General features: G+C 44.5%; 1 protein-coding gene across 1 annotated transcript in view; it reads right to left on the bottom strand.

The window, feature by feature from the left end:
- Positions 1 to 8,694: 8,694 nt before the first annotated feature.
- The window catches only part of ILDR1 (immunoglobulin like domain containing receptor 1), an 86,167-nt gene continuing 77,747 nt past the window's right edge, over positions 8,695 to 17,114 (bottom strand). The window contains exons 7-8 of the mRNA XM_068266226.1: positions 15,908 to 16,683; positions 8,695 to 9,589 (exon numbers count right to left, since the gene is read on the bottom strand). Coding sequence (XP_068122327.1) covers positions 9,548 to 9,589; positions 15,908 to 16,683 — 818 coding nt within the window. The 3' untranslated portion in view covers positions 8,695 to 9,547. The remainder of the gene's footprint in view (positions 9,590 to 15,907; positions 16,684 to 17,114) is intronic.

Below are 17,114 nucleotides of genomic sequence, written 5' to 3'. Positions count from 1 at the left end.
TTCAGGGGCTGTCAGCGGGACCCCAGAGAAGACAGGAGTAGTGATGGTCAAGTAGATGCAAATACATTTTTATGCAAATGTATGCAGCTTGAAAAATAAACCAACTGAATTTTACCTCAGCAGGATTTGATTGGTTCATTTTTAAGCTGCATAGATTTGCATCAAAATTTGCATAAACTCGAAGTTATTTGCATCTACTTGACAATCAATAGACCAGAGGGACACAGATGAATTCCAGGGGATGGAAGAAGCGCCAAGTAACTAAAGCTTAAAGTGGATACTAGGTGAACTTTTACACATTGCATAATTGTGTTCCTTTCCTATAGTATATAGGGCATTCCTCAAGCCAAATACTTTTTTGGTTTTGCTTTAATACTCTAATTCCCTATAAACTAAAAGCCACACCCACAGGTTTTCAGAGAGCTTTGGCAGTAGCAAGGGCTCATGGGAGCTCAGTCCGGGCAGGAGGAGGGGGAGGTATTACTAGCCAGAGATTTCAGAGGCAGAAGGCGGGAGGGGGGGATTAGGCTGATGGCACAAGATACAGATAAGCCTGCCTCTGTGTAATGTGTACAAACAACATGGCTGCTCTCATTGTATCACAGGAATACATAATCATATTCTATTAAAACTGTTTGCAGCTAGATTTGCTGTGTAAACCATCTAAACTTTAGATAAGATATACAGTGGTGTGAAAAACTATTTGCCCCCTTCCTGATTTCTTATTCTTTTGCATATTTGTCACACTTAAATGTTTCTGCTCATCAAAAACCGTTAACTATTAGTCAAAGACATAATTGAACACAAAATGCAGTTTTAAATGATGTTTTTTATTATTTAGTGAGAAAAAAACCTCAAAACCTACATGGCCCTGTGTGAAAAAGAAATTGCCCCCTGAACCTAATAACTGGTTGGGCCACCCTTAGCAGCAATAACTGCAATCAAGTGTTTGCGATAACTGGCAACGAGTCTTTTACAGCGCTCTGGAAGAATTTTGGCCCACTCATCTTTGCAGAATTGTTGTAATTCAGCTTTATTTGAGGGTTTTCGAGCATGAACCACCTTTTTAAGGTCATGTCACAACATCGCAATAGGATTCAGGTCAGGACTTTGACTAGGCCACTCCAAAGTCTTCATTTTGTTTTTCTTCAGCCATTCAGAGGTGGATTTGCTGGTGTGTTTTGGGTCATTGTCCTGCTGCAGCACCCAAGATCGCTTCAGCTTGAGTTGACGAACAGATGGCCGGACATTCTCCTTCAGGATTTTTTGGTAGACAGTAGAATTCATGGTTCCATCTATCACAGCAAGCCTTCCAGGTCCTGAAGCAGCAAAACAACCCCAGACCATCACACTACCACCACATTTTACTGTTGGTATGATGTTCTTTTGCTGAAATGCTGTGTTACTTCTACGCCAGATGTAACGGGACACGCACCTTCCAAAAAGTTCAACTTTTGTCTCGTCGGTCCACAAGGTACTTTCAAAAAAGTCTTGGCAATCATTGAGATGTTTTTTAGCAAAATTGAGACAAGCCTTAATGTTCTTTTTGCTTAACCAGCCGGGCGGTATGGACGAGCTCAGCTCGTCCATCACCGCCAGAGGCTGCCGCTCAGGCCCTGCTGGGCCGATTTTCATCAAATAAAGAGCAGCACACGCAGCCGGCACTTTGCCAGCCGCGTGTGCTGCCTGATCGCCGTCGCTCTGCGGCGATCCGCCGCGAGCAGCGGCGAAAGAGGGTCCCCCCAGCCGCCTGAGCCCAGCGTAGCCGGAACAAAAAGTTCCGGCCAGCGCTAAGGGCTGGATCGGAGGCGGCTGACGTCCATGACGTCACTCCGCTCATCGCTATGGCGACGATGTAAGCAAAACAAGGAAGGCCGCTCATTGCGGCCTTCCTTGTTTATTCTGGGCGCCGGAGGCGATCGCAAGAACGCCTCCGGAGCGCCCTCTAGTGGGCTTTCATGCAGCCAACTTTCAGTTGGCTGCATGAAATAGTTTTTTTTTAATTTAAAAAAAAACCCTCCCGCAGCCGCCCTGGCGATCTTAATAGACCGCCAGGGTGGTTAAAAGTGGTTTGCGCCTTGGATATCTGCCATGCAGGCCGTTTTTGCCCAGTCTCTTTCTTATGGTGGAGTTGTGAACACTGACCTTAATTGAGGCAAGTGAGGCCTGCAGTTCTTTAGATGTTGTCCTGGGGTCTTTTGTGGCCTCTCGGATGAGTTTTCTCTGCGCTCTTGGGGTAATTTTGGTCGGCCAGCCACTCCTGGGAAGGTTCATCGCTGTTCCATGTTTTTGCCATTTGTGGATAATGGCTCTCACTGTGGTTCGCTGGAGTCTCAAAGCTTTAGAAATGGCTTTATAACCTTTACCAGACTGATAGATCTCAATGACAGTACTTTTGTTCTCATTTGTTCCTGAATTTCTTTGGATCTTGGAATGATGTCTAGCTTTTGAGGTGCTTTTGGTCTACTTCTGTGTCAGCTCCTATTTAAGTGATTTCTTGATTGAAACAGGTGTGGCAGTAATCAGGCCTGGGGGTGACTACAGAAATTGAACTCAGGTGTGATAAACCACAGTTAAGTTATTTTTTAACCACGGGGGCAATCACTTTTTCACACAGGGCCATGTAGATTTGGAGTTTTTTTCTCACTAAATAATAAAAACCATCATTTAAAACTGCATTTTGTGTTCAATTAGGTTATCTTTGACTAATAGTTATGTTGGTTGCCATTCTTCTTCCTCTCCTCCAGGGCTCTGCTTCCCCCTGGTGATATCACCAGAGATTCAGATCCTAAATACGTTGCTAAAACATTTTGAAAATAAAAATTGCATGATCATGAAACTCATCAATTTCTCACTAACCATCCCTATTCCTGTCCTGTGAATAAAAAACAAAGACACCACTCCTGCACAAGGCATAGGTCTAACTTAATGTGTTTTATTTACACCAAATGTACAAACATCACCAATGTTTACAGTTTAAATCTATCAAATGCACAAAACATTCATGATAGCAAACAAAAAGTCAAAATGGAAAATAAAACTGTATAAAACACAAGCACAGAAATCATCACTCTTGTAGCAAGAGGGAGCCGGTAAGGACAGGAATACAGAACCTGCCATGGCTGACTTATTTTCGAGGTGTAGTCTCTGGGGCTGCAGTTTTTTTTCTTAAAGGGGAACTGAAGTAAGAGATATACGGAGGCTGCCATATTTATTTCCTTTTAATCAATACCAGTTGCCTGGCAGCCCTGCTGGTCTATTTCTCTGCAGTAGTATCTGAATAACACCAGAAACAAGTATGCAGCTAATCTTGTCAGATCTGACTTTAAAGTCAGAAACACCTGATCTGCTGCATGCTTGTTCAGGGGCTATGGCTAATAGTATGAGAGGCAGAGGATCAGCAGGGCTGCCAGGCAACTGGTATTGCCTAAAAGAAAATAAATATGGCAGCCTCCGTATACCTCTTACTTCAGTTCCCCTTTAAAGCCGGGGTAAAGCCGGGTTCACACTCTGCACTTTACCCGTGATCGCCAGTTTGCGGGCAAAATCTCGCGAATCAGCTTGATTTGCAGTTGTGATTCCCGTTCAATAGAACAAGAATCACTGCGCAATCGCCCCCGAAATGCTGCATTTGCGATTGATCAAAATCACAAACGCTGCTGTGTAAATGTCTCCATAGGGATACATTAGCAGCAGCGCTTTGCTAATCACCGGCGAAGAGCAAAGCGCTGAAAAATCGCCCAGTGTGAACCAGCTCTGTTTTACGGTTTAGTGATTCGCCAACTTAGAACAAGCATGCAGCCACTGAGCATCTGTTCTAGGCCACATGCTAAGAAGTGAAGGATGAAAGCCATGGAACGCGCACCTTTAAAAATATATCAGCTCCCATGCTTCTGTCCTGACAGGTTCCAGTAAGGCTCATTTCCGAGTAGAGCTGGCCAATGAGATGCCAAGAATTCATGTCTTGCATGCAAATATAATGCAAACTTTGTAACAATTTTGACTGGCCCAATGCCAAGCTGCAATTTTTGCATGATGCAAGACAACAGAATTATTAACATCTTCACGAACCATCGCTATTCCTGAGAAATTGGTTTTCTAGAAAGAGTCAGTAGGAATAAAACAGCGCCACCTACTGGTATTTACAGAAGTGTGTGTGTGTTGGGGGGAAGGGGGGGGGGGGGATTTGGTTTGCTGAATTCCCTGGGGAGTTGGAGCAAATCACCAATAATTGAGGTAGGGGGAGATGATCGAAGTGTAAAATAGACAAGTAGCACCCAGTTCTGGCGTGAGCGCCACCTGCAGTCCAGTCCAGTGCAGCGCTCAGTCAGTCAATTTTAAGACTTGTGTACCGAGATCTTGTAAAAAAATAATGTTAACATTTGTGTATCCCTTTTCTCCTGTCGGACTCAAAGCACTTGAGAGCTGCAGCCACTAGGGGCAGTAGCAGCATCATGGAGTCTTGCCCAAGGACTCCTTACTGAATAGGTACGGACTTACTGAAGAGGAAGAGCCAAGATTCACCCTAATCTCATATGTCTGATTCCATTTCTTTAATTTAAAGGGAACCAAGCACCACTTTTTTTTCAGCAGTTTGTCCTGGTTTCTAATAGCTATAGGAGCTGCCATGTTCCCCTCTCCCCTTCCAGCTGCCCATCATTTATCCAGAAAAAAGGTGTGAAGCTAGCATCTGTGACTTCTCTAAACTCTTTGAAGCACAGTGTCCAATCTACCCACCTCCCCTGCTGATGAAAGCTTTTGTGTGCTCTCTGCTATTGTGAGAAATAAAATAATTACAGCAGTTCTTATCTGGAGGAAGTAGGATAATAAAGGCATCTGATCAACTTTTAAATGTAAAAAGAAGAGGTAAAATTTAAGTTTTTTTTTAAAATGAGGCACATTGTTGGCATGCATGTTTATTATGCTATTGAGATGCTCTGGTGCTAAAACTGCTGCTTGGTTAACTTTTTAAAATAAGAGGCAGCGTAACAATATATAGCAGAATGCAGTAAATTATTCAGGATCGCCACTTTTACGTCAATTTTCCTGGTTCCAGCATCAGAAACACTTTCTATATCTAGAGATTACTGTATATCGGTATATAACCCCACCTCTCCCAGTGATGTCACAGTCTAGGCTGGTAAGGCATGCAAAATTATCCTCCCATAGCATTCTGGAAATGCAGGTGTTGTTTTTGCTCACTTCGGAACACATATATTCCGCAGTGATGCACCTTCCAGCAGTAAAGATGTCGCTTCCTGTGATACATTTCAGAATGTACATCAGGGAGAGGAAGATTTTACAATGGGCAAACACTGGCAAAATTTCTACAGTAATATTGTAAAATATAAGCAATTTCAATCATTGTCATATTCAGTACAGTTCCTCTTTAAAATGGACCTCCAGTGTAAATATAAAACCTGCACTATCAGTACAGGCAGAAGAGGTTATAACAGTGTAGCGGCAAAAAATCCAGGTTTTATTGGTAAACCACGCCCCCTTTCTGATAAACTGCCACGGAAGTGTTGTGCCTTTGCAAAGACTGCTAAGAGATTGTGCCATCTGTGGGTGGGAGGTGCTTCATAGTGTGGCCTGAGAGGTACTCTGCTTCTAGCTGTGCCACTGAGCCAGCCTATCACAGAGAGGTACTCTGCTTCTACCTGTGCCACTGAGCCAGCCTATCACACAGAGAGGCACTCTGCTTCTAGCTATGCCACTGAGCCAACCTATCACAGAGGTACTCTGCTTCTACCTGTGCCACTGAGCCAGCTTATCACATGGATGTACTCTGCTTCTACCTGTGCCACTGAGCCAGCCTATCCCAGAGAGGTCCTCTGCTTCCACATGTGCCACTGAGCCAGCCTATCACAGAGAGGTACTCTGCTTCTACCTGTGCCACTGAGCCAGTCTATCACAGAGAGGTACTCTGCTTCTAGCTGTGCCACTGAGCCAGCCTATCACAGGGAGGCACTCTGCTTCTACCTGTGCCACTGAGCCAGCAAATCACAGAGAGGTACTCTGCTTCTACCTGTGCCACTGAGCCTGCCTATCACAGAGAGGTCCTCTGCTTCTACCTGTGCCACTGAGCCAGCCTATCACAGAGAGGTGCTCTGCTTCTACCTGTGCCACTGAGCCAGCCTATCACAGAGAGGTGCTCTGCTTCTACCTGTGCCACTGAGCCAGCCTATCACAGAGAGGTACTCTGCTTCTACCTGTGCCACTGAGCCAGCCTATCACAGAGAGGTACTCTGCTTCTACCTGTGCCACTGAGCCAGCAGAAAGCCCAAGGTGAGTGCAAATTTCATTTTGATTTTGAGCTCGGAGTCCCTTTAAAGGTCTATGAAATATTAATCTTTTCTAATTGAAAAAAAATGAAATATCTGGTTCAGCGGTTTATTAGCGATGATCTCCTCACTGTAGTAGAGAGCATGTCCAGTCTGCTGTTGACTTACGCCTCACTGCTGATGTTGACTGGTTCAATATGCATGCAATTTGGAACGATTTGTATCTCACTGACCATCTTTACTGCTCACCCCCCGGTGAACCTGCAACCCGGACATCTGCAGCAATGAGCGCAGCACCCGTGAACTGCTGCACCAAATATTCCACTGCTTTAAAGAGGAACTCTAGTGAAAATAATGTAATAAAGTGCTTCATTCTTACAATAATTATGTATAAATGATTTAGTCAGTGTTTGTCCATTGTAAAAGCTTTCCTCTCCCTTATTTATATTCTGACATCACATGGTGACATTTTTACTGCTGGCAGGTGATGTCAGTCGAAGGAGATGCTGCTTGCTTTTTTTTGGCAATTGGAAACAGCTGTAAACAGCTATTTCCCACAATGCAACGAGGTTCACAGACTGGAAACTGTCAGGATCATGGTCCTGACATCACACTGTGGGAGGGGTTTCACCACAATATCAGCCATACAGCGCCCCCTGATGATCCGTTTAAGAAAAGGAATAGATTTCTCATGGGAAAGGCGGTATCAGCTACTGATTGGGATGAAGTTCAATTCTTGGTCACGGTTTCAACAAACCTGAAGTAAAAATAAACTTATGAGGTAATGAACTGTGTGTGTAGTGCAGCTAAGAAAAAAAACAGAACATTAGTAGCAAAGAAAAAAGTCTCATTGTTTTACAGTACAGGAAGAGTTAAAAAATGGACTTGTTATCTATGCAAAAGAGCTTCTCTGAGCTATTAGACCCAATTTGGGTCAAATACAGTCCTGTTTTCAGAAGCACTAAAATAGCCAAAAATCGGTGAGAGACAGCTTGGGATAAGGCTGCAGGAAAGTTCAAAGGATCATTATTTCTGCTTTGATTTATAGCTTAAAATACAGAGTGTGTTTCTAAACTGCAAATATGACAGAATGATGCAATGTTATAAAAAATAGCTATATAACGGAAAATAAAAATGAGACTTTTCTCTGCTACTAATATTCTATACAATTCATTACATCATAAGTTAATGTTTGTTTGTTTTTTGCTTTAGGTTTGCTGTAAACTGCAAAAAAAACAAAAACATTCTATCATACAATTTTACATGCACTTAATAAAAAAATATATACCTAAAAATTCATCCAGTTAAAAAAACATTTCAGAACTGGGACTTACAAAGGTACAAGAAATAAGTAGCTGGAATGAGATTCCCCAGTTATTTCCCTTTCGGGGTTGGCTGACACTCTGTGCAAAGTGTGACTGTAGGCACCTGCCGTCCAACCAATTACTGGGTACCCAAGGCATCTGCCTAGGGTCCGAGAATTACAAGGGCCCCATTTGTAAGGCACATACTGGTTGTAGAATGAATAGTGTTTTATTGCTCCAGTTTATCATAAAAGGCACTGCTGGGAGAAATCAAAGGAAAAGGGGTGCCGGCCTGGCCAACCAATCAGATGAGTATCATCTACACAAAAAATGACATCTGGAATCTGTTTGGCTGCAATTCCATACAATTGGTTTACGGTTTCCCTGCTACAGTTTTACCCCAAATCTACTGGTTAGCTGCGGATATGTGTAATCTGCAGTGACCAATCAGATTTCACGAAAAAAGTCTCACTCCAGCAAGAGCTGGTTGTAAAGGCTCATACACACATCAGACCATAGTCTTTGGAAAATGAAGGATCACAGACCAATCTTACCACCCTTCCATGTAGTATGAGAGCCATACCTACACAGTCTTTTCTATGGAGCTGCACTCCCCATCAGATAAATATATTTGCAAGATGCTGCACACACAGATGTTGTACAGACACAAAAGATCAGTATCTGCAAAAGATCTGTTCCTGCCAAAAATCCATTCCTGCAAATTGCAATGATAGTCTATGAGATCTGCAGATCATCATACACACATGATTTAACTGACATTCATCTGCAGATCAAGCAATCATCTGCAGATCTGAAAATCCATCCTGGTGGATCTGATCTGCAGATGAATGTCAGTTAAATCATGTGTGTATGAGGATCTGCAGATCTCATAGACTATCATTGCAATTTGCAGGAATGGATTTTTGGCAGGAACAGATCTTTTGCAGATACTGATCTTTTGTGTCTGTACAGCATCTGTGTGTGCAGCATCTTGCAAAGATTTCTATCTGATGGGGAGTTCAGCTCCATAGAATAGACTGTGTAGGTATGGCTCTCATACTACATGAAGGGTGGTAAGATTGGTCTGTGATCTTTCATTTTCCAAAGACTATAGTCTGATGTGTGTATGCACCTTAACTCCCTTCGCCCACCGTGAAATGCACTAAGTGGTGGCATAGGTGAAATTAACCATTAGCAACTTCAATAGAGTTGTCTCGTTTGAGAGGAGTGCTCTGCTTCTGATCTCAGTCCACAGAACTCGTCGTGCTGTAAATTCTTGGAATGCTTTGATCTCCCTCTGCTAGCAGAACATATAGAAACTGAATGCAGAAGTCCTCTGTTATTGTCTCACACTGCCCCCTAGTGACAAGTGGCCATAAATACAAATCACAGGAGTACTAATTAGAAGCAGGAAAATGTAACAAATAAATAAAAAAAAATTGGTCTGGAGCACTTGCAAGACTCTAAATAAATTGGCTGCTATAGGGTTAAAACCAGCGTCTCCCAAGTCTAGAGAGATAATCAAGGCAATGTCCATAGAGCTGATGAGTGGAGTTTTGAAAACAGGCACCCAAGCCACATGACAGCTTTATGGGTCTACAAAAGGCATCTAGGCATTATTTCTGCAAATGTGAGCTGTATAGTGCCATATCAGACGTATATAAAACCTTGGGCACCGTCCGTACACTTTAAGACACAGCGGTGAGTGATCAGCTGGATTCTGATTGGTTACTATAGGTAAGTGCACTTGGCTCATTATAATTCGCTAGGTTAAACAAGCCTTAATACAGGTTTGGTGGTCCCAGCTGGTTCCCTGCGCCCTGGAAAGAAGGGAAGGAGCTTATTTTTGGCTCAGATTCGGCACTCATGTTCCCCCATTGGAGGGTGAGCCGTGGGGGAGTGTCAGGTCTGTTCCTTGAACCATTTTCTCTTGGAATGTCCTTGTCACTTGATGGGTTACTAAATCACCATACTTCTCCCGCTTCTGGAGCTGGCTCGGTCCTGAAACACAAACGAGAGGGCGGGTCAAATAAAAACCAGGCTTAAAATCTGCAACAGGGTCACACAAGCCTAGCCTAATGGCCCATACTCACGGGCTACAATTGTCGCCGCAACACGCGGCGTGCGCGTGTTGCGGCGACAGGTCGCCCGTGAGTATGTGCCGTTGAACGCGCGCGCACCCCGAACTGTCGTCCGTCGCTGATGCCGCCAGGCGATTGAACTGCTCAATCGCCTGGCGACAGTCGCCGCCACAACTCCGCCGCAACTGTCGCTAGTCCGCGTGAGTACGCGGACTAGCGACAGCAACCTCCATTGAGGTATACGGAGCTTCTGGCGGGGGGAGGAGGAACGTCGGCGACAGCTTCCGTCGCGCCGCTGGTCCCTCTTCCGCGTGTGTACGCGGAGGGACCTGGCAAGGAGCTGTCGCCCACACGCTCACGTGTGCTGGCGACAGGCCACAAATGCTGCCCGTGAGTATGGGCCATTACATCAGCTTCTTTCTAGACACAAACTAGTCAACTGGTCATAAAGGACACATGAATATGGAGGCTGCCATATTTATTTACTTTTAAAGAGGAGCTGTCAGCCATACTATCTCAGAAAAAAAACACATATATAAGGGAAAATGCTTCTTAGCATTTTCCATTTTAGCTGTGGCTATTTTGAAGCCAATCCTGAGGTCATTTCCTCCCTTACTCTCCTCTGCCTGATTGTGTATGCATTGCCCACCCTTCACTATAGAAAGTGCATTGTCTCAGCATGAGAAATACTGGCCAATCAGAGAGGAACAGAGGTGTGGGAGGGGAAAACATGAGGGAAAGAGTCTTCAGCCAATCAGGCTGCATTAGTTAAGTCTGAGGGGAAGCAAAGGAGGACAACCCAGCATGCCCTGCAACTTCCTTTTTGTGTACCAAATGTTGTGTGTACCAAATAAGAGTCAGGTAAACTGGGGAATGATTTTAACTTTTGGATTGCCTGGTTAGCATTCTTATAACTGGTTTACCAGACACAAATAAATAATTGATTTTTGATTTTATGCCCGACAGTTACTCTTTAACCTCCTTGACGGTATGGACGAGTATATCCGTCCATTACCGCCGGAGGTCGCCGCTCAGGCCCTGCTGGGCCGATTTTTATGAAATAAAAAGCAGCACACGCAGCCGGCACTTTGCCAGCCGCGTGTGCTGCCTGATCGCCGCCGCTCATTGCAGCCTTCCTTGTTTATTCTGGGCGCCGGAGGCGATCGAAAGAACGCCTCCGGAGCGCCCTCTAGTGGGCTTTCATGCAGCCAACTTTCAGTTGGCTGCATGAAATAGTTTTTTTTTTATAAAAAAAAAACCCTCCCGCAGCCTCCCTGGCGATCTTAATAGAACGCCAGGGAGGTTAAACAATACCAATTGCCTGGCAGCCCTGCTGATCTATTTGGCTGTAGTAGTGTCTGAATAACACCAGAAGCAAGCATGCAGCTAACCATGTCAGATCTGACAACAATGCCAGAAACGCCTGATCCGCTGCATGCTTATTCAGAGCAAATAGCTAAAAGTATTAGAGGCAGAGGATCAGCGGGGCTGCCAGGCAACTGGTATTGCTTAAAAGGTAATAAATACGGCAGCGTCCACATACCTCTCACTTCAGTTGACATTTATCGCTTAATGCCCCCTCCCCACAGGCTCAGTCTGCACTGTGTTAAGCCCCCAGTTACACATAAGAGGGTGCATCCGCAGAAGTGCTGATCCACCAGGAGTCCCGATCCTTCCAGGACGGCCAGCGGGACCCCGAGGGGGATCGGAGCTGCGCCAAGGGACCCAAATGACTTCTAGGGGTTGGAAGTATAAATACATAATGCTGTTTGCCTCGGGAGCCCTTTAACCCACTCTTAACTAGCTGCCCTTCCCATTTAAAGGATACCCGAAGTGACATGTGGCATGATGAGATAGACATGTGTATGTACAGTGCCTAGCACACAAATAACTATGCTGTGTTCCTTTTTTTCCTTTCTCTGCCTGAAAGCGTTAAATATCAGGTATGTAAGTGGCAGGAAGTGACTACAGTGTGACCCTCATTGATAAGAAATTCCCCTTTTTATCTCTTTCTTGCTCTCAGAAGCCATTTTCTGCTAGGAAAGTGTTTTATAGTTGGAATTTCTTATCAGTGAGGGTCACACTGTAGTCACTTCCTGTCAGGACTGAGTCAGCCACTTACATACCTGATATTTAACTCTTTCAGGCAGAGAAAGAAAAAAAGGAACACAGCCTAGTTATTTGTGTGCTAGGCACTGTACATACCCATCTATCTCATCATGTCACATGTCACTTCCGGTATCCTTTAACTCAAAAGCATTACAGTAAACCTGTCATAAAAAATTAAAAAAAAAAGCAAAAGTCAGATACTTCCCTCAGTAGACATCCCACATCCTCCTCAAGACCGAACAGACGTTTGTGAACTCCCACTTGTGAACGAGCGCAGTCGCACGACACCTTGCAGTAACACAGAGTTGCTGGGCACAAAAAGCCCAATCTGGTCTGTGGTAGTGCGCAGAAACGAGGGGTCCTGCGTCTGTGCTCATTCATGGACAGAGGGGCGGCCACTCTTCAACAAGCCCTTATCGCAGAGGTTCGGTGAGTCCCAGCACTGGATCGGCGGAGGCCAGGAGATCAGGGGAAACCTTTGGATTATCTAAAGCACAGGTGTGGAACTCCAGGCCTGGAGGGCCAGATCCATGCCAGTGTTTAGCATGGACTGAGAAAGAGAGGAATGTGTTCTACCCGATGGACCTGGACCGCACCTTTCCTGATTCAGACCCATCAATTCATTTCAGCTGTGTCAAAAATGTGTGAGGACCTTGGCCCTCTAAGGACCTGTTTGACATCCCTGCTGTAGAGGATTCCCTCTGCTGAGGTATCCTTTGGAGCACTTTGTTCACCTTTAAAGTGGTCTGAAAGCCGGCATTTCTACTTTGCTCTAAAAGATTCCTCACAGCTTGAAAGCTACTATCCCAGAAATCTTTTTAGTAGAACATCACTGAAATGGTTAAACAAAGCACTTTGTCCTGCTATTCAGCTTGAAATCCGCATCCAAACTAGAGATAACAGTATATTTGTTTACATTCCAATGTTGTTACAATGTATGTAAACACAGTGTAACAAGTTAACCACTTTACCCCCACGCGTACGAATTTCTCCGTCCCGTATTCCATCCTTTAACCCCCAGGGACAGAGAAATCCGTACTTTCCGCGCTCCCGCCGCTGCCCGCGCTCCCGCTCGCTCTAGCGCGCACTCCCGCCGGTAAATTACGCCGCCGGCCGCTCGCCCGGAGTTCAATGAACGGGAAAATCCATTCCCGTTCGTTGATCTAAGCCCCGCAATGATCCGCTGCTTATCCGATAAGCAGCGCGATCATTGTGAGAAAAAAAAAAAACTCTCAGCCTCCTAGTACTTCCTGCAAGCGTCCGGAAGGACGCTTGCAGGTTGTATTAAACAAAAAGTTACTGTTGCCATCTTGTGGCCAAATAGTAAATTACACCCTAAAGCATTTTTTACATAGAAATAAATTAGTGTTACACAAAAAATTAACTCCTTACCTCCCACACTCCCCAATTATTATTTTTTTGTAATTAAAAAAAAATAAAAAAATTTACAATGAAAAAAAATACATAAATAGTTACCTTAGGGACTGAACTTTTTAAATATTTATGTCAAGAGGGTATAACACTGTTACTTTATACACTACGGGCTTGTAATTAGGGATAGACGCAAAACTGAAAAAAATGCACCTTTATTTCCAATTAAAATATTTTGCGCCAAACATTGTGATAGGGACATAAATTAAACGGTTTTATAACCGGGACAAAAGGGCAAATACATTTCATGGGTTTTAATTACAGTAGCATGCATTATTTAAAAACTATAAAGGCCGAAAACTGAAAAATAATTTTTTTCCCACATTTTTTTCCTATTTTCCCATTAAAACACATTTAGAATAAAATAATTCTTGGCATAATGTCCCACCTAAAGAAAGCCTAATTGGTGGCGGAAAAAACAAGATATAGTTCATTTCATTGTGATAAGTAATGATAAAGTTATAGACGAATGAATGGAAGGAGCGCTGAGAGGTAATTGCTCTGGTGGTCAAGGGGTAAAACCCCTCAGTTGGGAAGTGGTTAAAGGGAACTATCTGTGCTTCAGACACACATTCAGCTCAGAATAGCTCATTAAAATATGTTAATATATAATAAAAAGCAGTTTGAATAAAATGCAATGACTATTATGAGCTATTAGGGCAAGATAAACTACACTTTGGAAACTTGTCATTTGTAAACAGACAATATTACTTATGCACAACAGCAAATATGATAACTGTATGAGTAATACAAAGTAGTCAAACACATTTTTATTGAATGTTATGTTGGAGTTTCAGACCACTTTAAAGGACACCGGAGACGAAACTAATGAATTGTATCTACCCTCCTCCTCCTAAAAATGACTTTTTTTTAAAGATATTCCAGAGTTTAATTTTATATTTAAATCTACTTTTTAAGTTTTTCCTGTTTTATTGTTTTATTGTTTTTGCTCAATAACACATTCATTGATGTATGCCAGAGCTAAAATCTATGAACTATTGACTATCTTATTCCTGCTCTTAGAAGACATAAACTGCTAGGAAAGTATTTTATAGTTGTAATTTGTTATCAGTGAGGGTCACACTGTAGTCTGACCCGGTCCTGATACAGACAGGAACTGCCACTTACATCCCTGATGTTTAACTCTTTCAGGCAGAGAAAGAAAAAAAAAAGGCACAGAAAAAACACAGCATAGGTATTTGTGTGCTAGGCACTGTACATACCCATATCTATCTCATGTCACGTCACCTCGGGTATTAACAATGGCTTCTCTGGCCATTTACCAACCTAACCAATAACCAACATATGTGAAAAATACGGTTGGTCAATGATTAATAATAATTCCGAAGTGATGCAAATATTACACCCAATATTTTTATTTTTACATCCCTTCAGAAATTTAGCTCAAAATTTGCATCAACTCAGAATTATTAGGATCTCACTAAGCGATGGTCAGAAAATCTGATTTCCGACAATGCCAATTTCCGATTTTCCAATTTCCGAGGCGTATTTTGTCATTTTTTTGCATCAGAGAATGCAAATAATGAAAAAAAAAAGAAAATAAGAATATTGGAATCTTGTGATTGATTTAAAATTACCACGGTGATCCGATTTTTGCTGAAAAATTGCATTCGCCGATTGGTCCAGTTCTATGATTGGGCTAAAATTACGCAGTTGCCGTAAATCTGATTTCCGTAGAATTCAAAGTTCCATTTTTCCAATTCCGATCGAAAATGCAAAACTTTCATTTGCGCAGAATGAAAATGGGCATCTTTAATCTCAGCGGCCAGGTGGGCCAGAACATATACCAGTGATGGCTAACCTTGGCACTTCAGCTGTGGTGGAACAACAAATCCCATGAGGCATTGCAATACTCTGACAGCTCTAAGCATAACTCGGGGAGGCAGAGGCATGATGGGATTTGTAGTTTTGTCACAGCTGGAGTGCCAAGGCTAGCCATCACTGACATAGCCCCTCATCAACGAACAGCTGCCTGAACACACACAGTTAACCTGATACAAGAATGGGGGAGAATAATTGCTCTGTTAGCAGAAGACACGCCTCCCAGCTGACCAAGACAGCCTATCATGAGGTAAGGTAGCGGGATGGGGTGGGGAAGGAGCCAACATGCAGTTAGAAGAAGAGTACTGTACTGAACTTATCCTTTAACCTCCTGAGCGTCCAGAGACGCCGGAGGGTGTCGCTCAGGCCCTGCTGGGCCGATTTACTCCAAATAAAAAGGAGCACACGCAGCCGGCACTTTGCCAGCCGCGTGTGCTACCTGATCGATCGCCGCAGCGCGGCGATGCGCCACGTGAAGCGGCGATGCGCCGCGTGCAGCGGCGAAAGAGGGTCCCCCCAGCCGCCCGAGCCCAGCGCAGCCGGACCAAACCGTTCCGGCCAGCGCTAAGGGCTGGATCGGAGGCGGCTGACGTCAGGACGTCGGCTGACGTCCATGACGTCACTCCACTCGTCGCCATGGCGACGAGGAAAGCAAAACAAGAAGGGCCGTTACTTCTGATCACCAGAGGCGATCAGAAATACAGATTAGGAGCGCCCTCTAGTGGGATTTCATGCAGCCAACTTTTAGTTGGCTGCATGAAATAGTTTTTTTTTATTAAAAAAAAACGTCCGGTCGCCAGCCTGGCGATCTTAATAGAACGCCAGGCAGGTTAAGGATATTTTCCAGTAAACTCACCGACTGTCTCCCAGCCGCCCGCTGGTTCTTACTCTTTCCTGCAGTGACTTCGATAGATTTGTAGCTGGGAGGCTTCTCCGGCCACTCGTAGGACTGCGGTTGCCTCTCCCTCCTGCCCCGGGTGTACTGACTGTCATCGTCCGAGCTCCAGGAGTTCCGTCTGTGCGGTGGAGAATGGCTCCTCCTCCTCCTTGAGAAGCGATCGGGACTTCCACCCCGCCTCGATCTGTCCGGAGACCTTCTGTGATCCGAGCTGTGGTTGGAACGCCCACGCTGGTCATCATACCCGTATTCCTCGTCGCGGACGTATCTGCGAGGAGGAGAGACGTCTCTCCTTGTCCGGGCGTCAGCCGGTGGGTCTCTCCTGTAGCCGCGGGAGCGGTCATTCCTCTGCCGGTCGCTCCAGTCGCTGTCGGTGGGGTAGAGGTCCTCCGGGCTTCTGGTTCTCCTCCTCTCTCGGTCACTGTCCAGAGCTTCCCACGAGTTGTGCCGGCGGTGCTGGGCGGAGTTATTGCTGCCCCGGTGAGAGGTGACGATGTGTTCAACGATTGGAGGAAGCTGGATGACCCTGCGTTCAACTTCCCGGACGCCAACATCCCCCAGAGAGGACAACATGCTGGGGTGGTGGCTAGCGCCACTGTGGTGAGGGGGCAGGGCCGTCGGCTGGCCTGTGTTAAGGTTCTTAATTTCGTTCTCCAGGTAGTCGAGGACCTTGTTGTTGCCAGGTGAGTAGATTGGCTGCACAGGCATTGGGAGGCTCCCTTGTAACGAGAGATCTGCAGACACAAAACCATGGCAACAGATTAAAGAGGGACTGTAGTGAAAATAACAATGACTAAAATTGTGTCTCTTTATTAACAATATTAATTTATAAATTATTTATGTTTGGTTCCTGAGAATTCTGAAGCCAGTACAAAATATACCTGGTCTCCCAGAACGCGCAGGGTTGATGGGGAGAATTCAGCATAGCTAAACAGCCTAGGCTAAACACTACTGGGAGGGCGGGGCTACATGCCATTATACGGCAATATATAGATATATTAAGTGTTTGATACTGAATCTCGGATAATCACTGGAAAGGTGGGTAGCCTGAACACATGACTGCATTCTACTATATATCCCCATAGTGCCTCATTAAAGGATTCCCGAGGTGACATGTGACATGATGAGATAGACATGTGTATGTACAGTGCCTAGCACACAAATA

Source organism: Hyperolius riggenbachi, chromosome 2 (genome assembly GCF_040937935.1).
Source record: "Hyperolius riggenbachi isolate aHypRig1 chromosome 2, aHypRig1.pri, whole genome shotgun sequence".
Classification (NCBI taxonomy): domain Eukaryota; kingdom Metazoa; phylum Chordata; class Amphibia; order Anura; family Hyperoliidae; genus Hyperolius; species Hyperolius riggenbachi.
The sequence above is the reverse complement of the archived record's forward strand: the minus strand, read 5'-3'. Positions and strand labels throughout refer to the sequence as shown.